General features: G+C 48.1%; 1 protein-coding gene across 2 annotated transcripts in view; it reads right to left on the bottom strand.

The window, feature by feature from the left end:
* The window catches only part of LOC139280035 (alpha-1,6-mannosyl-glycoprotein 4-beta-N-acetylglucosaminyltransferase-like), a 61511-nt gene that overhangs the window by 7062 nt on the left and 31799 nt on the right, over positions 1-22650 (bottom strand). For both annotated transcript variants that reach the window (XM_070899477.1, XM_070899476.1), the window contains one exon: positions 22392-22522. In XM_070899477.1, the coding sequence (XP_070755578.1) occupies positions 22392-22505 (114 nt within the window). In that variant the 5' untranslated portion in view covers positions 22506-22522. The remainder of the gene's footprint in view (positions 1-22391; positions 22523-22650) is intronic.

The raw sequence follows: 22650 nt of genomic DNA, 5'->3' as shown, positions 1-22650 counted from the left end.
ATAAAACTTCCAAAATCAGAAAAAGTGGAATCTTGCAACATCTACAAAGAAAGAACTTCGAATCTTAGAATCATCGAATCCTAGAATCGTAGAATCAGTGAATCATAGAATGTTTACAGCACAGAAGGAGGCCATTCGGCCCGTCGAGCCCGTGCTGGCTCTCTGCAAGTCCCACTCCCCGACCCTTTCCCCGTTTCTTTTCCTTCACATATTTATCCAACTCCCTTTTGAAAGATAAGATTGAGTCTGCCTCCACCACACTCTCAGGCAGTGCATTCCAGATCCTAACCACTCGCTGTGTAAAAATGTTTTTCTTACATCGCCTTTGGTTCTTTTGCCAATCACCTTAAATCTGTGTCCTGTGGTTCTCAGCCCTTCCGCCAATGGGAACAGTTTCTCTCTATCTACTCTGTCCAGACCTGTCATGTATGCAAACTCTTTGTATTCACTATGTACGATGTACCACCAGAGGGCACTGCTGTTGGAGGCCCAGGGGTTTTCTGCCCTGGTGTGCAGGGGCATATAAAAGGCAGCCAGCCATGCTGCCTCTCACTTTACAGTCATATTAAATGGACTGAAGTCACACAGCTCTTACTCACAGTACAAGGCCTTGTGGAGTTATTCGATGGTAATTGCAGACATAATAACTGGCGACGAGAATACGGACTTTCACGCTATTATGGCTACCTTTGGCAAACTAAAAGACTTCGCAGAGGGCGATGATTGGGATGCCTTCACGGAAAGGCTCGAGCAATATTTTGTGGCAAACGACCTGGCAGGGGAGACGGACACATTGGCGGAGAAGCGCAAGGATATACTGCTGACCAGTTGTGGGCCTGAGGTCTACCGCCTCGTCAGGGACTTGCTGGCACCCACGAAGGCCAAGGATAAGACAAACGATGAGCTGACTGAATTAATTTGCGATACCATACAGATGACTTCCTACCAGAATCAGAGCTCACTGGCAGGTACTATAGGTAAAACAATGCCAATTGCAGGCAGAACTTTTGAACTAATAAGAACTGTACAGAGCAGAGCCTACATGCCTGCTGCTGCTAGGCCGCCAAGGGGTGTAAATGTGAAATCATTAACACAATGCTGGCGTTGCGGGGGTAACTATGGAGCCCATCAATGTTGATTTAAAGACTATGCGTGCAAAAGCTGCAGAATAAGGACCACCTCCAGTGAATGTGCAAACGTACTGCAATTTACCACGTGGCAGTGGAGTCGGCAGAAAAGTTCCGATCCAGCGTGGATCGCAAAGGACAAGCTAGAGAGGTAACTCAGCCTAAGGGAGCAGTGTGTGGGGTGCACACCCCCTCCACAAAAAGTCCTCCCATGATGATAAAAGTCAAATTAAATGGCATTCCTGTATCCATGGAGTTGGAGCCAGAAGGCATTTGAAAGACTGGGGCAACAACAAAGCACAAAGACCCAAGCTGAGCCTGATTCAGATAAAGCTGCGCACTTACACCAAGGAACTGATAGCAGTTATTGGCAGTGCGAATGTAAAAATATCCTATGATGGAGAGGCACACGAGCTGCCACTGTGGATTGTACCAGGCGATGAGCCAATGCTGCTTGGCAGAAGCTGGATGGGGAAGATTCGGTGGAACTAGGAAGACTTCAAAGTATTATCGTCAGTGGACAATGCTTCCTGTGCTCAAGTGCTGAGCAAGTTCCCATCTTTATCTATCGGCAACTTCACAGGCACCAAAGTACAGATCCACTTGGTCCCCGAGGCACGGCCTGTTCATCACAAGGCTCGAGCGGTCCCCTACATGCTGAGGGAGAAAGTGGAGATCGAATTGGACAGACTTCAACGCGAGGGAATCATATCGCCAATCAAGTTCGACGAGTGGGCCAGCCCGATTGTTCCTGTACTAAAGAGGTATGGCCACAGTCAGAATCTGCGGCGAATACAAAGTAACTGTTGTGTCCTTAGATGCTCTAATAATGACTCCACGAGGCAATGTGTTGTACTTGAACTGTAGTGACCTTAGTCCTTTATTTGTTAACTCCAGAGTGAGGATCACATCTGGTGGTCTGCCTTTTATACTAGGCCAGGCACACCTGTACAGGTAACCTACAAGTCTCCCACTGCTGTGCCCTCTGGTGGCACACCTTGTGATAGTACCAACAGTAGCCATGTCGGATACATGACATCACTCTCCCCTGAGCCTTTAGTACAAATCATCTCTGCATCCATTGTGCTCTGGGCTTAGCTCTATCTGAGCTCTATCTGATTGACCCTTGGCAGGTCGTTTCAATCTTGGGTGAGTGGTTGGTGCAGTAGAGTGCTGGTGGTTGCTGTTTGTGTGTGTCCCTGACCACTCCATTCTCCCCCTCGCTCCCCCACATATAGATTATGCCGGAGGCTCATTGAATTCATAGACATTCAAATTCAGAAAAACAAGTTTGCATTACATTTGTTGTTCTGTTGTGAGACAAATACGTTAGACTGGTGAGATACTTTATCGATGCGGTGACCAGTGCGTAAGGACAAACTAGTTCCAGAACTGCTGGATGGTGTCCCTGCAGTCTGGTGATGGCGCGGTGCCCAGTGCTGGCAGTGGGAACCCGGTTGGCTCAAGTTGCCTGATCTTGGGGTTGTTGCCGTGGTTCCTAGCGTCGGGCAGATTCACAGATGCCTGTGACCTCCCTGTCCTTTCTTTGCGTCCTGGGTCACTGCTGCTCTCTGAGGAGCTGCCGTTTAGCAGCGCACAGGGAACTGCTGACTCGTTGACCTGGACGTTGTTTGGTTTGGGATCCTGGCTGGTCCCGGTCCCCTTTGGGGGGAGCTGTTGCGGGTGACCCTTCATTTGCGGGTATGGCCTTGGTGGCGATGGGGTCTGGGGACTGCGCCTTAGCACAGTCTGCTTTTTCAGGCTCGTGACGGTTGGTGGCATCGGGTGCCTGAGAGGTGGAGCCGATCAGGGGCAGGGTATCGATACTGGTGCCGTTGCCCTCCTGAGATCGCTTGCTCTGCAACTCTTGTGTGTTGGCTGCTTGTGGCCACACTCCATGGTGCATAACTCTGGTCTCCGGGACGCAGGCTACAGCATTGGGTAGCTCGCTGCACCTGTGTGCTCCCGATGGGTGTCTGCCCACTGCATTGCCTGTGTGCAGTTGAAATCCTACATCACACAACTTTTCATGACTTATGATGCTTACTCTGTAGTTCCGATCGCAATCACGCGACTTTTCCTCGCTGGTTGCAAGTACACAATTCAGATCATCAATTACACACTTTACATGATCGCATGACTTTTCCTTGCTTATTGGATGTACACAACTCTGATCGTCAGTTACACATTTTATCTCTAACTTACAGTTGGTATTACATTGCTTGAGTGTGTGGAACTGTCCCTTTAATTGTCGTGGGTTGCAGGCCTCCTTTAAGAGAGCCTTGCTATCTTTACCCCAATCCTATTCTTCGTTTGGTGCCACGTGTTGCTCCATCAGCGCTGTACCTCGTGGTCTGGCCGCCATCTTTCCTACATCCACGATGTCGACTGCAGTGATCCTCTTCTCCCCGGGTTCTGCCATCGAATCCAGGAAGTCGCCTCTGGATCCGATTTTCTTCCTCTGAAGTCCTGCCACTGGAGCCTGGAAGGTGCGCTCGGGTCGTCTCAGCTGGATCATCTCCACGCAGTCGTGCTGAGCGCTCTGTGCCTCGGGAGCTGTGCTGGTCTGCTCCCTGGTGCCGGATCCAACCTCAGGTGAAGGCTTGCTATGCTCCGAACGTAGAGGACATCGACAGCTGGAGGATTGAAGTCTTCCCACTTCCAATGGATCTTTTCCATCCACCTTCTGCCGAGCAGCGTTGGTCCATCACCTGCAACAATCCACAGGGGTAACTTTGTGCACCGCGCTGTCATGGAGTACCTTTACATCCACACTACCAACGACTGGGATAATTTCATCGGTGTAGGTGCGCAGCTTTGCCTGAACCGGGACCAACTTGGGTCGTTCAGCTTGATTGTCCCATAGCCTCTCAAAGGCTTTTTGATTCATTACTGACTGGCTTGCCCCCGCGTCCACTTCCATGAAGACTGGAATGCCATTTATCTCGACTTCCATCTTCAGCGGAGAACACTCGGTGGTGCAGGTAAACATGCTATATACCTCATCGTGGGGCTGAGCTGCCTCTCTGCCTATCGTTTCATAATCCGCGGTGGATTCATGGCTATCTGCAGACTCTTCAGCGACACAGTGAATCATATTTCTCTTACACATTCGCTGGAGGTGGCCCTTTGTGCTGCAGCCGTTGCATACATAGTCTTTAAAGTGGCACTGGTGAGCCCTATGATTCCCTCGGCAATGCCAGCATGGAGCTACTCGGTTAGCCCCCCTCGGCGGACTCTGAGTTAAGGGACTCGGGGGCCTGTTCTCTCTTCCCCAAGAGGGTTCACATTCTACAGTCCAGCCTCTAAGCGGCACCACTCTGTGCACAGTACTTGCCGGGTTTGAGTCCTGAGGGTGAATCATCTGCCTAGAGCCGCAGGTCGAGGTCATGAATGCCTGGCTCACAGAGATGGCCTTCTGCAGTGTGACTGTGGTATCCGCCGACAGTAACTTATGAAGAAAGCTCTCATGGCCAATTCCAATGACAAAAATGTCCGACAGCGCTTCTTTGAGGTGGTTGCCGAACTCGCACGGTGCCGTCAGCCTCCTGAGGTCTGCGGCGTATTTCGCGATTTCCTGGCCTTCGGGCCGTTGGTGGATGTAGAACCGGTGTCTGGCTGTGAGGATGCTCTCCTTGGATCAGGGTTACAAGCTCCTTGTACGTCTTGGTCATTGGTTTTGCTGGTGCCAGCAAGTCCCTGACGAGGCCATAGACGGTGGGCCTTCAACTGGTTAGCAAGATAGCTCTGCGTTTATCAGCCAGTGTGGCCAGGTCGTCTCCTGCCCGGTCATTTGCTGTGAAGAAATGTTCGAGCCTCTCCACAAAGGCATCCCAATCATCACCATCGGTGAACTGCTGCAACATACCAAGGGTAGCCATTTTCACGTGCAAGTTCATAATCTCGTCGCCAATTGTTGTGTTCTTAGATGCTCTAATAATGACTCTACGAGGCAATGTGTTGTACTTGAGCTGTAGTGACCTTAGTCCTTTATTCATTAACTCCAGAGTGAGGATCACACCTAGTGGCCTGCCTTTCATACTACGCCAGGCACACCTGTACAGGTAACCTACAAGTCTCCCACTGCTGTGCCCTCTGGTGGCACACCTTGTGATAGTACCAACAGTAGTCATGTAGGATACAGAACAGTAACGATCAACCAAGTGTCGTTGCAGGACCAGTACCCACTACCCAAAGCCGATGTCCTTTTCGCGACATTAGCAGGGGGAAAGGCATTTATCAAACTGGATCTAACCTCCGCTTACATGACCCAGGAGCTGGTTGAGTCGTCGAAAAAATTAACATGCATTAACACTCACAAAGGACTGCTCGTGTACCACAGGTGCCAGTTCGGGATTCGCTCAGCTGTAGCCATATTCCAAAGAAACACGGAGAGCCTGTTGAAATCGGTTCCACGCACCGTCGTATTTCAGGATGACATCCTCATCACTGGCCGCAACACCTCCGAACACCTGCACAACCTGGAAGAAGTTTTAAGTCGACTAAACAGATTGGACTCCGGTTGAAACGATCCAAATGTGTCTTCTTGGCGCCAGAGGTAGAATTCTTGGGGAGGAAGATTGCGGCAGACGGCATCAGGCCCACGGACTCGAAGACAGAGGCCATCAAGAATGCACCCACACCACGAAATGTAACGGAGTTGCGCTCGTTCCTGGGCCTCCTCAACTATTTTGGTAACTTTCTTCCAGGTTTGAGCACCTTGCTAGAACCGTTGCACAAGCTGTTACACAAGGGAGACGACTGGGCTTGGGGTAAAAATCAAGCGGTCGCCTTTGAGAAGGCCAGAAACCTGCTGTGTTCGAATAAATTGCTGGTATTATATGACCCATGTAAACGTCTAGTTTTAGCATGTGATGCACCGTCGTATGGTGTCGGGTGTGTTTTGCAGCAAGCCAATGTAGTGGGCAAGCTCCAACCGATTGCATATGCGTCCAGAAGCCTATCAAAGGCCAAAAGAGGTTACAACAAGGTCGAAAAGGAGGCTTTAGCCTGGGTTTACGGTGTAAAAAGATGCACCGCTATTTATTTGGACTCAGGTTCGAGTTAGAGATGGACCACAAGCCCCTAATCTCACTGTTTTTGGAAAGAAAAGGCATAAACACCAATGCTTCGTCTCGAATCCAAAGATGGGCACTAACACTGTCTGCCTACGACTATGTGATCCGCCACAGGCCAGGCACTGAAAACTGCGCCGATGCTCTCAGCCGACTACCGTTGCCCACCACCGGGATGGAAATGACGCAGCGAGCAAACCTGCTACTTGTCATGGATACCTTTGATAGCGACGGGTCACCCGTAACGGCCCGCCTAATTAAGACCTGGATCAGCCAGAATCCTCTGCTATCCCTTGTAAATGTTGCGTCCTCAATGGGAGCTGGTCAGTGGTCCCTAGAGACATGCAAGACGAGATCAAGCCATTTCACCGTCGTAAAGACAAAATGCCGATCCATTCAGATTGCCTCTTATGGGGCAACCATGTTATCTTGCCAAAGAAAGGCAGGGAAACCTTCATACGTGACCTACACAGCACCCATCCAGGCATAGTCATGATGAAGGCTATTGCCAGGTCCCACGTCTGGTGGCCCGGCATTAATTCGGTCCTGGAGTCGTGCGTGCACCAGTGTAACACATGCTCACAACTGAGCAATGCTCCCAGGGAGGCTCCACTTAGTCTCTGGTCCTGGCCCTCAAAACCATGGTCGAGGATCCATGTGGATTATGCGGGCCTATTTCTGGGAAAGATGTTCCTGGTTGTTGTGGACGCCTACTCCAAATGGATTGAATGTGTAATAATGGTCCGCAGCCACCATTGAAAGCCTCAGGGCCTTGTTTGCCACCCATGGCTTACCCAACATTCTTGTCAGCGACAATGGTCCATGCTTCACCAGCTCGGAATGCAATGAAATCATGACCTGTAATGGCATCAAGCATGTCAGATCTGTCCTGTTCAAGCCCGCATCCAACGGCCAAGCGGAGCGGGCAGTCCAAACCATAAAACAGAGCTTGAAACATGTCACGGAAGGCTCCTTACAAACCCGCCTGTCCCGGGTACTGCTCAGCTACAGGACATGACCCCACTCACTTACCGGGGTTCCCCCTGCAGAATTACTAATGAAACGAGCACTCAAAACCAGGCTCTTCTTAGTATATCCTGACCTCGATCAGGTGGAAACCAGGCATTATCAGCAAAACACGTATCACGCTGTACCACGCGACATCACTGTAAATTACCCTGTGTTTGTGCTGAATTACGGTCAGGGCCCGAAATGGGTCGCTGGCACTGTATTAACCAAGGAGGGGAATAGAGTGTTTGCTGTCAAACTGCTTAACGGTCAAATGTGCAGAAAATATTTGGACCAAACCAAATTACTATTCACAGATAATCAGGAACCACCGGAAGAGGACCTCACCTTCAGCGACCCACCGACACAAGCCCAATCAACAACAGACCTCGCTGCCAACCCCGAGGATGATCCCACTATCCCCAACAGTCCAGCCCAACCAGTCATGCTGCAAGACAGCAGTGGCCCAACCAACACACCCAGGCCAGAAGCGACACTCAGACGGTCAACCAGGGAGCGCAGGGCTCCGGTTCGCCTTAACCTGTAATCAACTCGCATCAAAGACCTTGGGGGGGGGGGGGGGGGAGTGATGTGATGTATGCAAACTCTTTGTATTAACAATGTAACTATGTACGATGTACCACTTGAGGGCGCTACTGTTGGAGGCCCACGGGTTTTCTGCCCTGGTATGCAGGGATATATAAAAGGCAGCCAGCCATGCTGCTCCTCACTTTACAATTGTATTAAATGGACTGAAGTCACACAGCTCTTACTCACAGTGCAAGGCCTCGTGGAGTTATTCGATGGTAATTGCAGACATAATAAGACCCCTCATGATTTTGAACAACTCTTAAAAAATCTCCTCTCAATCTTCTCTGCTCCAAGGACATAAGAACATAAGAATTAGGAGCAGGAGCTGGCCATTGGGCCCCTCGAGCCTGCTCCGCCATTCAATGAGATCATGGCTGATCTTCAACCTCAACTCCACTTTCCTGCACTGTCCCCATATCCCTTGGTTCCGTTAATATTCAAAAATATTCAAAAGGGGAATAACCCCAGCTTCGCCAGTCTATCAACATAACTAAAGTCCTTCATCCCTGGAATCATTCTCGTGAATCTTTTTTGCACCCTCTCTAAGGCCTTCACATCCTTCCTAAAGTGTGGTGCCCAGAATTGGGCACAATACTTCAGTTAGGGCTGAACCAGTGTTTTAAACAGGTTGATCATCATTTCCGCACTTTTGTACTCTATACCTCTATTTATGAAGCCCAGAATCCCTTATGCTTTTTTTACCCGCTTTCTCAACCTGCCCTGCCACCTTCAACAATTTGTGCAATATACCCCAGGTATATGTTTGTACACCCCCTTTAGGATTTTGTGTCTAAATCAAGTGTCTCCACTACCTCCTTCTTCACTATGCCTATGTACCATTTAGTTTATATGTCATCTCCTCATTTTTGCTACCAAAATGCATCACTTCACACTTTTCTGGTTTACATTTCATCTGCCACGTGTCCGCCCATTCCACCAGCCTGTCTATGTCTTCCTGAAGTCTATCACTCTCCTCTTCACTGTTCACTATACTTCCAAGTTTTGTGTCATCTGCAAATTTTTAAATTGTGCCCTGTACACCCAAGTCCAAGTCATTAATATATATCAAGAAAAGCAGTGGGCCCAGTACCGACCCCTGGGGAACATCACTGTATACCTCCCTCCAGTCCGAGAAACAAACGTTCACCACTACTCTCTGTTTCCTGTCACTTAGCTAATTTCATATCCATGCTGCCACTGTCCCTTTTATTCCATGGGATTCAACTTTGCTGGCAAGCCTATTATGTGGCACTTTGTCAAACACCTTTTGGAAATCCATGCGCACTACATTACCGTCATCAACTCTCTCTGTTACCTCTTCAAAAAACTCAATCAGGTTGGTTAAACACGATTTGTCTTTAACAAATCCGTGCTGGCTTTCCTTAACTAATCCACCCCTATCCAAGTGACTGTTAATTTTGTCCTTGATAACTGAGGTTAAACTGACGGGCCTGTAGTTGCTAGGTTTATCTTTGTACTCTTTTTAAAACAATGGTGTAACATTTGCAATTCTCCAGTCCTCTGGCACCATCCCATATCTAAGTATGATTGGAAGATTATGGCCAGTCCCTCTGCGATTTCCACCCTCAATTCCCTCAGCGTCCTAGGATGCATCCCATCCACTCCCAGTGATTTATCTACTGTAAGCACAGCCAGCCTTTCTAATACCCCTTTATCAATTTTTATCCCAACCAGTATCTTCACTAGCTCCTCCTTCACTATGTCTATGGCAGCATCCTCATGGTGAAGAGAGATACAAAGTACTCATTTAGTAACTCAGCCATGCACTCTGCCTCCATGTGTAGGTCTCCATTTTGGTCCTGTTCAACCTTCGTCGTCTCCAGGCGAGATCCAAGGTCATCCCATTCTCTGTCATCGAACTACAGTACGTGGATGATGCTTGCGTCTGCGCACATTGAGGCCGAACTCCAAGCCATCGTCAACATCTTCATTGAGGTGTACAAAAGTATGGGCCTCACACTAAACATCCATAAGACAAAGGTCCTCCACCAACCTGATCCCGCCACACAGCACTGCCCCCCAGTCATCAAAATCCACGGCGCGGCTTTGGACAACATGAACCATTTTCCATAGCTCGGGAGCCTACTATCAGCAAGGGAAGACATCATTGACGAGGTCCAACACTGCCTCCAGTGTGCCAGCGCAGCCTTCGGTCACCTGAGGAAGAGTGTGTTTGAAGACAAGGACCTCAAATCTGGCACCAAGCTTATGGTCTACAGGGCAGTAGTGACACCCGCCTTCCTGTATGGCCCAGAGACGTGGACCATATATAGTGGAAGCAAGTCTTTCTCGATTTCGAGGGATTGCCCAACGCCTCTTCTTTGCTATCCTTTCACTATTTATATGTCTATAGAAGACTTTTGGATTACCTTTTATGTTGGCTGCCATTCTATTCTCATACCCTATCTTTGCCCCTCTTATTTCCTTTTTCAATTATCCACTGACCTTTCGATATATAGCCTGATTCTCAGATGTATTCTCCACCCGACATCTGTCATACGCACTCTTTTTCTGCTTCATCTTACTCTCTATCTCTTTCGTCATCACCAAGCACGAAGGAAGATGGTTGTGGTTGTTGGCCAACCATCACAGCCCCAGGATATCGCTGCAGGAGTTCCTCAGGGCAGTGTCCAAGGCCCAACCATCTTCAGCTGGCTCATCAATGACCCTCCATCATGAAATTCTCTACCCCAGAGAGCTGTGGAGGCTGGGTAATTGAATATATTTAAGGCGCAGATAGACAGATTTTGAGCGATAAGAGAATAAAAGGTTATGGGGAGCGGGCAGGGAAGTGGAGCTGAGTCCATGATCAGATCAGCCATGATCATATTAAATGGTAGAGCAGGCTCGAGGGGCCAAATGGCCTACTCTTGCTCCAATTTCTTATGTTCTTATAAGTTCAGAAGTTGGGACGTTTGTTGATGAGTGCACAGAGTTCCATTCGCATCTCCTCAGATATGCAAGATTCGGCGAAAACATCGGCGTAAACTTTTGGACATAAGTTTTGAACTTTGCTGGGACACATTCACTGTACAGCAGAAGAGCTAACCTGGGTAACTCCAAACATGTTTTAACTTGAATACACATCAGCTGGGCGGGAATGAGAATGGCTGAAAGCAGGTTAATTGGGTGCCTTTTGTCGTGGAACGGGAACCCATCAGTGAGACATTAAGTAAAATGGCCGAGGCTTCAGGCCATCGAAAGACAAAGGAAAGCTATTTTGACCACAGTCTCATTGGAGCCACCCATCAAGGCACAACCCAGTTTGACAAAGGGACAGGCAAAGACTTGGTTTTGCTTTTCAATTGGACAGCCTCAGGCGGGAAGACAGTTGGACTTTAAGCAGTCTTGCAGGCATAAGAAAAGAATGGAAGCCATCTCTCTCTCCCCTCTTCTACGCCTGCTTGCAACGCACAAGGACCAAGCACTCCATCTGGAATGGAGAGAAGAAACCATCATCTACGAGCCAAGAGAGCCTCGCTACTTCGACTGGGAGGCTGATCTTGAGACCGGACTTGAATACCACAGATTGGTACGGACCCAGAAGATACGCCTCATCGGGAGAAGCAGCAAGTAAGCCAGAGGGGTAATTGGTGAGCATTTATCCCAGCCCACGGATCTTTAAGACCACTGCATAGTGTGAAAGGATGTCGTGTGTCCCAACCAAGCTTTAGTGGTTTTCAGGGGAGGTGATTTAGACGTGGGTACTTCGTGTTAGGGGCCTGTTTAGACAGGCCAAACCATGTATTGTACTGCATTTGTTTGTTTTACACACTAGGGTGTGTGTGGTTTTACTGGGTGCAAGCGTGTGTTTTAACTTTAATAAAAGCATTGCCGGTACTTGGACCAAGGTACCCGTCCCTGACTTATTCATCTGTTCAGTACAGTAATTCTAGCATTAGAACTATTGTAAAGTGGGGGTGCTTCAAAAACACCTAAGGAAAACCACTTACAGATAATGGAGCAGTCCATGCCCGCATGCAGCAAGACCTGGATGACATTCAGGCTTGGGCTGATAAGTGGCAAGTAACATTCGCACCAGACAAGTGCCAGGCAATGACCATCTCCAACAAGCGAGAGTCTCCCCTTGATATTCAACGGCATTACCATCACTGAATCCCCCACCATCAACATCCGGGGGTCACCATTCACTGGAAACTTAACTGGACCAGCCACATAAATACTGTGGCAACAAGAGCAGGTCAGAGGCAGGGTATTCTGCGGCGAGTGTCTCACCTCCTGACTCCCCAAAGCCTTTCCACCATCTGCAAGGCACAAGTCAGGAATGTGATGGAATACTCTCCACTTGCCTGGATGAGCGCAGCTCAAACAACACTCAAGAAGCTCAACACCATCCAGGACAAAGCAGCCTGCTTGATTGGCACCCCATCCACCACCTTCAACATTCACTTCCTCCACTACCGGCGCACCGTGGCTGCAGTACGTACCATTTACACAATGCACTGCAGCAACTCGCCAAGGTTTCTTCAGCAGTACCTCCCAAACCCGCGACCTCTACCACCTAGAAGGACAAGGGCAGCAGGCGCATGGGAACACCATCACCTCCATGTTCCCCTCCAAGTCACACACACCATCCTGAATTGGAAATATATTGCCGTTCCTTCATATTGCTGGGTCAAAATTCTGGAACTCCCTCCTTAACAGCACTGTGGGAGCACCTTCACCCCATGGACTGCAGCAGTTCAATAAGGCAGCTCAACACCACCTTCTCAAGGGCAATTAGAGATGGGCAATAAAATCTGGCCTTGACAGCGATGCCCACATCCCGGAACGAATAAAAAGAAAATCCAGGGAGCTCTCAATTTAGTTGCCTTACCTTTCCCCCCTAGTGGAAATCTACCTTCACTGCACCCAAACTATTTCCTCTTTAAAGGCAGCCCATTTTTCCATTATAGTTTTGCCTGCCAATCTTTGATTCCAGTTTACCTGGGCCAGAGCCATTCTCATCCCACTGAAATTGGCCTTTCCCCAGTTAAACATTTTTACTCTAGATTTCTTCCTGTCTTTTTCCATAGCTAATCTAAACCTTATGATACTGCGATCACTGTTCCCGAAATGCAGGCCTTTCTTTCTTAACTGTTCCCCTACTGACACTTGCTCCACTTGACCCATTTCATTCCCCAGAACCAGATCTAGCAATGCCTGCTCCCTCATTGGGCCAGAAACATACTGATTGAGAAAGTTCTCCTGAACACACTTCAGAAATTTTTCCCCCTCTCTGCCCTTTACATTAGGATAGTTAAAGTCCCCCAATATTACTACTCTTGCATTTATATAGCGCCTTTAACAGAGCAAAACGTCCCAAGGCGCTTCACAGGAGCGTTATCAAACAAAATTTGGCACCGAGCCACATAACAAGATATTAGGACAGGCCCAAAAGCTTGGACAAAGAGGTAGGTTTTAAGGAGCGTCTTAAAGGAGACAGAGAGGTTTAGGGAGGGAATTCCAGAGCTTAGAGCCCAAGCAGCTGAAGGCACGGCCGCCAATGGTGGATCAAAGGAAATTGGGGAATGCTCAAGAGGCTAGAATTGGAGGAGCGCAGAGATCTCGGAATGTTGTAGGGCTGGAAGAAATTAGAGATTCAGTCTAATTCTAAAAGGACAGACCTAGTGGAAAGGGTTCACAGAACAAATATCGAAGATTATTGTAGGTATTATTGGATGTCGTCCTTGGCTCATTGGTAGCAATCTCACCTCAGACGTTTATCCTTATTGGATTTTGCTTCCATCATTGATTCCACATCATAGCAACCTCTGTTATAGTCGCCTACATTCTATCTTTGTTTTTTAAACTCTTAACCTTCTCTATTCTAAAGAAAAGAGCCCTAATCACTTAATTGCTCAAGCCTCTCATCCTTGATATCGTCTCAATAAATCTCTTCCCTGCTGTCTCCTTGACATTTTTCAAATTGTGATCTGTTTGTGAAGGTGAAACTGTGCGTAACTTCATCTGGGAGATGGACTCACGCCAAATACACAGGGGAAGAGTTTCCACTTTGGCAACAATCGATAAAATCTTTGTGAACCTGCACAATTGGCATCGTAATAGACCAGAATCATTTATCTTTCATTCTCTTTCCATTAAAAATCTTCCCCATTGTGTGTAAGAGTGATAACCTGGTGCAGTTTGCTTCAAGAACAGACTTGCATTTCTATAGCGCCTTTCATGACCACCGGACATCCCAAAGCACTTTGGCCAGTGAAATACTTTTTGAAGTGTAGTCACTGTTGTAATGTAGGAAATGTGGCAGCAAATTTGCATACAGCAAGATCCCATAAACAGCAATGTGATATTGACCAAATAATCTGTTTTAATGGTGCTGGTTGAGGGATAAATACTAACTGGTCGGTTGGAGCAGCTGAGTCGGCCAGTGGGGAGCGAGAAGCGAGGTTCCAGTTGGAGGGACTTGGCAGCAGGTAAGGTAAGTCGAGATTGGGGATGTGGGATGGGCAGTGGGCCCTTGTAGCACCGGTTTTAGGGGTAGGTAAAAATACTTTGAGGGGTCGTAGTTAGGGCCAGAGGGGGCTTAGACAGTGAGGGGGGGGGAAAGTTGAGGGAGAGAGAGATGAAGAATGGCAGCATATGGTCAGAGGAAGGTTTGTTCGGGGAGAGCTCCCTAGGGAGCTGCTATCCCATGTGCCATCTTGGTACAACCAAGAGTCTTGGTTGAGACTTAGACGCGAGTGTCGTCAACTCCATCCCGCAGCATGCTACCCGCCACCATCTCAGCAAAACCCCAGCCCTGCACTAGGTAGGAAAGGCCATCCGTCAGCTCAAGAACAACAAGGCATCGAGAGCAGATGGAATCCCCGCTGAAGCACTAAAATATAGCGGAGAGGCACTACTGGCACAAATCCATGACCGCATCCCTCTCATCTGGAAGGAGGAGAGCATGCAGGGAGATCTCAGAGATGCCGTAATCGTGACCATCTTCAAAAAAGGGGAAAAGTCTGACTGCGGCAACTACAGAGGAATCTCCCTGTTACCAGCCTCTGGGAAAGTCATAGCTAGAATCCTCCTCAACCGCCTTCTCCCTGTGGCTGAGGAGCTCCTCCCAGAGTCACAGTGCAGATTCCGTCCTCTACGGGGTACAACGGAGATGATCTTTACGGCGCAACAACTGCAAGAGAAATGCAGGGAACAGCACCAACCCTTGTACATGGCCTTCGTTGACCTGACAAAGGCCTTTGACACTGTTAACTGTGAGGGACGATGGAGCGTCCTCCTCCATTTCGGCTGGCCCCCAAAAGTTTGGTGCCATCCTCCGCCTGCTCCACGATGGCATGCAAGCCATGATCCTGACCAACGGATCTACTGCAGACCCAATCCACATCCGGACCGGAGTCAAGCAGTGCTGCATCATTGCCTCAACCCTCTTTTCAATCTTCCTCGTTGCAATGTTCCACCTCACTCTCAACAAGCTCCCCGCTGGAGTGGAACTAAACTATAGAATCAGTGGGAACCTGTTCCAAACTTCGTCGCCTCCAGGCCAGATCCAAGACTGTCCCATCCTCTGTCATCGAGCTACAGTACCAACACGGATGATGCACATTCAGAGGCTGAACTATCGTCAACATCTTCACTGAGGCGTACGAAAGCATGGGTCTTACACAAATGTCCTCCACCAATCTGACCCCGCCACATAGCACTGCCCCCCAATCATCAAGATCCACGGCGCGGCCCTGGAAAACGTGGACCACTTTCCATACTGCGGGAGCCTATTATCAGCAAGGGCAGACATCGACGTCAAGGTTCAACACCGCCTCCACTGCGCCAGCGCAGGCTTCGGCCGTCTGAGGAAAAGAGTATTCGAAGATCAGGCCCTCAAATCTGGCAACAAACTTATGGTCTACAGGATTGTAGTGATACTCGCCCTCCTGTATGTCACAGAGACGTGGACCATATACAGTAGACACCTCAAATCGCTGGAGAAATATCACCAAAGTTGTCTCCGCAAGATCCTCCAAATCCCCTGCGAGGACAGATGCACCAACATTAGTGTTCTCGATCAGGCCAATATCCCCAGCATCGAAGCACTGACCACACTCGACCAGCTCCGTTGGGCGAGCCATATTGTTTGCAAGACGGCCCTAAGCAAGCACTCTACTCGGAACTCCTACACGGCAAGTGAGCCCCAGGTGGACAGAGGAAATGTTACAAGGACACCCTCAAGGCCTCCTTGATAAAGTGCAACATCCCCACCGACACCTGGGAGTCCCTGGCCAAAGACCATCCTAAATGGAGGAAGTGTATCTGGGAGGACGCTGAGCACCTCAAGTCTCGTCGCCGAGAGCATGCTGAAAACAAGGGCAGGCAGCGGAAGGAGCGTTCAGCAAACCAGACTCCCCACCCACCCTTTCCTTCAACGACTGTCTGTCCCACCTGTGACAGAGACTGTAATTCCCGTATTGGACTGTACAGTCACCTAAGAACTCACTTTTGGAGTGGAAGCAAGTCTTCCTTGATTTTGAGGGACTGCCTACAATGATGAAATATTGACTAGAACACCAGGGATAACTCCCCTGTTCTTCTTTGAAATAGTGCCATGGGATCCTTTACCTCAAAGAGCAGACGGGGCCTCAATTTAACATCCCATCTGAAAGACGGCACCTCCAACAGTGCAGCACTCCCTCAGCATGGCACTGGGAGTGTCAGCCTCGAACATACACCATTCCAGTCTGAAAAGACATGGTGGAAAGAATCCTTCCCCCTACTTATCCGCTCACCTCCCGTCCTGCCTCCCCCTCCTCCCCTCCCGTCCCGTCCCGTCCTCCCCTCCCCTCCTCCACCTCTCCCCTCCTTCCTCCGCCATGCCGGTACCAGCTGTGAGCAGCTTTAGCCCCGGCAGCTAAATTGGGCCTAATGTTCTCCCGAGAGAAAGTGGAACGCAAAGTCTAGTGCTCCACTTCCTCTCGGCGGCGGCAATGGGGCACTAACCACGGGAATTCTCCACGATGCGGAGAGGCACATAGCGCTCGTGGAAACACAGAGCCCTCTCCTTCCGTTAAGGGGAGGGCACGCTGCGGACCCTGCATCACAAAGCGGAGTGCCGGGCTGCAACATGGCGGCACGGACCCTGCGATCTCAAGAGGTCAAGGCCGCGACCAGTAAGTCAGCCATATTTTAAAATGCCAACGCCGCACCTCCCCTTTAATTTTCACCCCGTGAGCGGACCGGAGCCCGGTCGGTGACCCGCGAGGCTGGTGCCGACATTGCCCGCGACGGCCTCACAGGGCGCTGCCGAATTTTCGCTCCAGGGCGAAAATGGGTCGCTACGCACAGCAACCTCCTCCAGCCCCACAACCCCACAAGATGTCTGCGCTCCTCAAATTCTGCCCTCCCGAGCACCCCTGATTATAATCACTCAACCATCGGTGGCCGTGCCTTCTGTTCCCTAGGCCCCAAGCTCTGGAACTCCCTTCCTAAACCTCTCCGCCTCTCTACCTCTCTTTCCTCCTTCAAGACGCTCCTTAAAACCTACCTCTTTTATCAAGCTTTTGCTCACCTGCCCTAATTTCTCCTTATGCGGCTCGGTGTCAAAATTTTATCTCATAATACTCCTGTGAAGTGCCTTGGGACGTATCACTACATTAGAAGCGCTATATAAATACAAGTTGTTGTGGTTGTTGTTGTTGCACCATCATCCCTTTTGTCATTTACTCTCTCCTGCCTTCCACCCAATCACAGACATTCCCGTTTGTTATTTCCTCCCCTTTCGCTGCCTCTGCACTTCCTTAAAACCTGTTACATCTCGAACTTTTCCCAGTTCTGGCCTCTTGCGCATCCCCGATTTTAATCAATCCACCATTGACGGCCGTGCCTTCAGCTGCCAAAGCCCTAAAGTGTAAAATTCCCTCCCTAAACCTCTCTGCCTCTATCTCTCTGTCCTCCACCCCTCTCTCGCTCCTCCTTTAAGGGGCTCCTTAAAACCTACCTCTATGACCAAGCTTTTGCTCATCGATCCTAAGATCTCCTTATGTGGCTCGGTGTCCAATTTTGTTTGATTCTCGCTCCTGTGAAGCGCCATGGGATGTTTTATTACATTAAAGGCGCTGTAAGATGTTGTTCTAATGAAGGGTCACCATCCTGAAACATTAACTCTGTTTCTCTCACAGATGCTGCCTAACCCGCTGAGTATTTCCACCATTTTCTGTTTTTATTTCAGAATTGGATGGTTGATGAGCAGTGGCAGACATTTAAAGAGATATTTCATAACTCGCAACAAAAATATATCCCAATGAGAAGGAAAAACTGCAAGAGAAGTGATAACCATCTAAATAAGGAAATAAGAAATGGTATCAAATTGGAAACAAAGGCATACAATGTGGCCAAAACTAGTGGGAGGCCAGAGGATTGGGAAACTTTTAAAAGCCAGCAAAGAGTGACTAAAAAAATGATAAAGAGAGGGAAGATAGATTATGAAAGTAAACGAGCACGAAATATAAAAACAAATAGTAAGAGTTTCTACAGGTACAAAGAAAGGAAAAGAGTGACTAAAGTAAATGTTGGTCCCCAAGAGGATGAGACTGGGGAATTAATAATGGGGAACAGGGAAATGGCAGAGACGTTGAACAAATATTTTGTATCGGTCTTCTCAGTAGAAGACACTAAAAATATACCATTAGTGGATAATCAAGGGGCTATAGGGAAGGATGAACTTAATACACTCACGATCACTAATGAAGTAGTACTCGGTAAAGTAATGGGACTAAAGGCAGACAAGTCCCCTGGACCTGATGGCTTACATCCTAGGGTCTTAACAGAAGTGGCTGCAGAGATAATGGATGCATTGGTTGTAATCTACCAAAATTCCCTGGATTCTGCAGCGGTCCCAGCGGATTGGAATCCCGTAAATGTAACGCCTCTATTTAATAAAGGAGGCAGACAAAAAGCAAGAACCTATAGACCAGTTAGCCTAAGAACAGTCATTGGGAAAATGCTGGAGTCTATTATTAAGGAAGCATTGCAGGACATTTGGAAAAGCATAATTCAATCAAGCAGAGTCAGCATGGTTTTATGAAAGGGAAATCATGTTTGACAAATTTGCTGGAGTTCTTTGAGGATGTAACAAGGGTGGATAAAGGGGAACCAATGGATGTGGTGTATTTGGATTTCCAGAAGACATTCAATAAGGTGCCACATAAAAGGTTACTGTACAAGATAAAAGTTCACGGGGTTGGGGGTAATATATTAGCATGGATAGAGGATTGGCTAACTAACAGAAAACAGAGAGTCGGGATAAATGGGTCATTTTCCGGTTGGCAAACAGTAACTAGTGGGGTGCCGCAGGGATCGGTGATGGGGCCTCAACTATTTACAATCTATATTAATGACTTGGATGAAGGGACCGAGTATAATGTAAGCAAGTTTGCTGATGATACAAAGATGAGTGGGAAAGCAAATTGTGAGGAGGACACAAAAAATCTGCAAAGTGATATAGACAGGCTAATTGAGTGGGCAAAAATTTGGCAGATGGGAGTATAATGTGGGAAAATGTGAGGTTATCCACTTTGGCAGAAAAAATAGAAAAGCAAATTATAATTTAAATGGAGAACAATTGCAAAGTGCTGCAGTACAGGGGGGCCTGGGGGTCCTTGTGCATGAAACACAAAAAGTTAGTATGCAGGTACAGCAAGTAATCAGGAAGGCAAATGGAATGTTGGCCTTTATTGCAAGGGGGATAGAGTATAAAAGCAGAGAAGTCCTGCTACAACTGTACAGGGTATTGGTGAGGCCACACCTAGAGTACAGTTTTGGTCTCCGTATATTAAGGATATACTTGCATTGGAGGCTGTTCAGAGAAGGTTCACTAGGTTGATTCCAGAGATGAGGGGGTTGACTTATGAAGATAGGTTAAGTAGTTTGGGCCTATATTCATTGGAGTTCAAAAGAATGAGAGGTGATCTTATCAAAACATATAAGATAATGAGGTGGATGCAGAGAGGATATTTCCATTCATAGGGGAAACTAAAACTAGGGGACATAGGGCTCAATTTTCCCCAGTGATTTGTACCGTTTTTTTTGAGCAGGCTGCTTTTTCTGGCCTAACTTAAAAATCCACAGTTTCCCCAATCAATTTGCACCAGCGTAACTCATTTAGTTATGATTTTTTTAGGTAAGTTTTTTTTCATCCAAAGGGGGCATAACCAGCCACCTACGCCAATTCTGGCCATTTAGGGACCTTTGGCCAGCTGATAGTTACTCTATTTCTGCTTAGGCCAATGTATGTGGCCTCTCCAGAAAACCCTTACAGAGATGTAAAGAAATCTGCGCAGGTAAATAAATCGGAGGCCATTCGGCCTGGGCTAGGGCGGGGAACGGACTGGGAGGACACTCGGAGTCAGGGTCAGCAGGGGAGGGAGCAGACGGATCGGCAAGCTTGGAATTAAGTAGGGAGAACTAACAGTTAAACTCCTTCGGTCCAATTAAATATATTTTGCCACGTTATCGGAGGTTGCCGCCCTCTCCCGGAGACAGTAAGATCTTCGATCTAGGCACCTTCTCCGTCCGATTACAAATTTATCCCGATAAAACAAGAAATAAGTCTGCTCTGATTGTCCTAAAAGTTATAATAATTAAAGGGTGGAGCCATATAAAAATTTAAATTATAAAAAATAATAATCGACGGTTTCGGCCGGATACAGACAGGCTCCAACAAGCAGCAGCAGACGAACAGTCGATTCAACAGCAGTAAATAAGCAGCAGATCCCCACCAATTTTAAAAGCGGCATTAAATCAACTTCTTCCCCCAGACAAGTTAAATATAGTTTAAAAAAGTATAAATTAGTAAACTTATAAAATTGGGACACAGACTCACAGACAGCCTGCAGTGTGCTGGGACGAATCAGCATTCAGTCTAACAACGGATCCAACTCCCCAGTTCCAGCAGACTGATTCCATCGACTTTTAAAGCTGAGCTAAACTCGGAGCTGTACTGCGCATGCGCGTCCATTGCAGCGACATCAAAAACATACGTTTTTTTCCCGCGCATGCGCAGAAGGCCCGGCTGCGTTTTTTGGCGCAGACAGCAGGCTCCACCCCCTAGGCGACTGGCCACGCTGCGTGGCTCCGGATTGCAGTTTAAAGATCAGGAAAAGTTAGTACAATTATTTCTGCCACATTTCTGGAACTAAAAACCCGGCGTAACTCTGGCAATGCGCCAGAAAACGGGCTTGGGCAAAATTGAGCCCATAGTCTCAGAATAAGGGACCGCCCATTTAAAACTGAGGTGAGGAGGAATTTCTTCTCTCAGAGGGTTGTAAATCTGTGGAATTCTCTGCCCCAGAGAGCTGTGGAGGCTGGGTCATTGAATATAATTAAGGCGGAGATAGACAGATTTTTGAGCGATAAGGTAATAAAGGGTCATGGGAAGCAGGCAGGGAAGTGGAGCTGAGTCCATGATCAGATCAGCCATGATCTTATTAAATGGCGGAGCAGGCTTGAGTAGCCAGGTGGCCTACTCCTGCTCCTATTTCTTATGTTCTTATGTTCTAATTCTAGCATCTGCAGTGTTTTGCTTTTCATTCATTTATTTATTGTTTGTGGGAGCTTGCTGTGCACAAAATGGATTGGTAGGTCATAAATTCAGAAAGGAGGGAGCAAGAAAACAGGGAACTACAGGCCAGTTAGTCTGACATCAATCGTTGGGAAATTTTGTTTTATATTTGTTCATGGGATGTAGGCATCGCTGGCAAGGCCGGCATTTATTGCTCATCCCTAATGGCCCTCGAGAAGGTGGTGGTGAGCCGCCTTCTTGAATCGCTGCAGTCCGTGTGGTGAAGGTACTCCCACAGTGCTGTTCGAGGGGGAAAGGGGGACTTCCAGGTTTTTGACCCAGCGACGATGAAGGAGCAGTTATATATTTCCAAGTCAGGATGGTGTGTGACTTGGAGAGGAACGTGGAGGTGGTGGTGTTCCTATGCGCCTGGTACCGTTGTCCTTCTAGGTGGTAGAGGTCGCGCGTTTGGGAGGTGCTGCCGAAGAAGCCTTGGCGAGTTGCTGCAGTGCATCTTGTAGACGGTACACACTGCAGCCATGGTGCGCTGGTGGTGGAGGGAGTGAATGTTGAAGGTGGTGGATGGGGTGCCAATTAAGTCTTTTAAACTATCTACCCCAAAGGGCTGTGGATGCTCAGTTGATGAGTCTATTCAAATGGACTATAGGAGAATCAAGGGATATGGGATTGGGTGGGAAAGTGAAGTTGAGGTCAAAGATCAGCCATGATTTTATTGAATGGCGGATCAGGCTTGAGGGGCTGTGATGCCCACTCCTGCTCCAAATTCTTATGTTCTAACAGTGGCTATTCCTCCAATAGTGGTTCAATGGCACTATATAAATGTAAGTTCATTCTGTCTCGACCCTTAGTCACAACTTAGTTGCTCCCGATACACTGACTCACTTTTCTTTTTTCACATGCGCTGAGCATTTTCAGCATTCCCTATTTTTATTTCCGATCTCTCACTTTTCTACGTTTAATTGCTTAGCTGTTTCAGAAGCAAGCTGTGCTGGCCCTTCCAGTGCATGGTACCATGATATCCTCTCCCCTTACCCGGGAGCAGTGAATGTCCGCTCTGTAATGGAGGGCCAAGATGGCGGCCAGGAGCAAGATGAGCCAAGGCAGGTTCCTGCATCGAATGCACCGGGCAAACAGTCTCCATTTCATCGCACCTTTCCAGTCTCCTGAAAATGCACACACACAATTACTGAAGTATTAATCGCTCTCTTGCCTTAGACTCCGTTGCCAGAAAAGAACTATTGTCAATCAATACAAACCAAGAAAGAAAGACTTGCATTTATATAGCGCCTTT

Source organism: Pristiophorus japonicus, chromosome 14 (genome assembly GCF_044704955.1).
Source record: "Pristiophorus japonicus isolate sPriJap1 chromosome 14, sPriJap1.hap1, whole genome shotgun sequence".
Taxonomy (NCBI): Eukaryota; Metazoa; Chordata; class Chondrichthyes; family Pristiophoridae; genus Pristiophorus; species Pristiophorus japonicus.
Note: the sequence above shows the minus strand (reverse complement) of the source record. Positions and strands in the feature narration are given on the sequence as shown.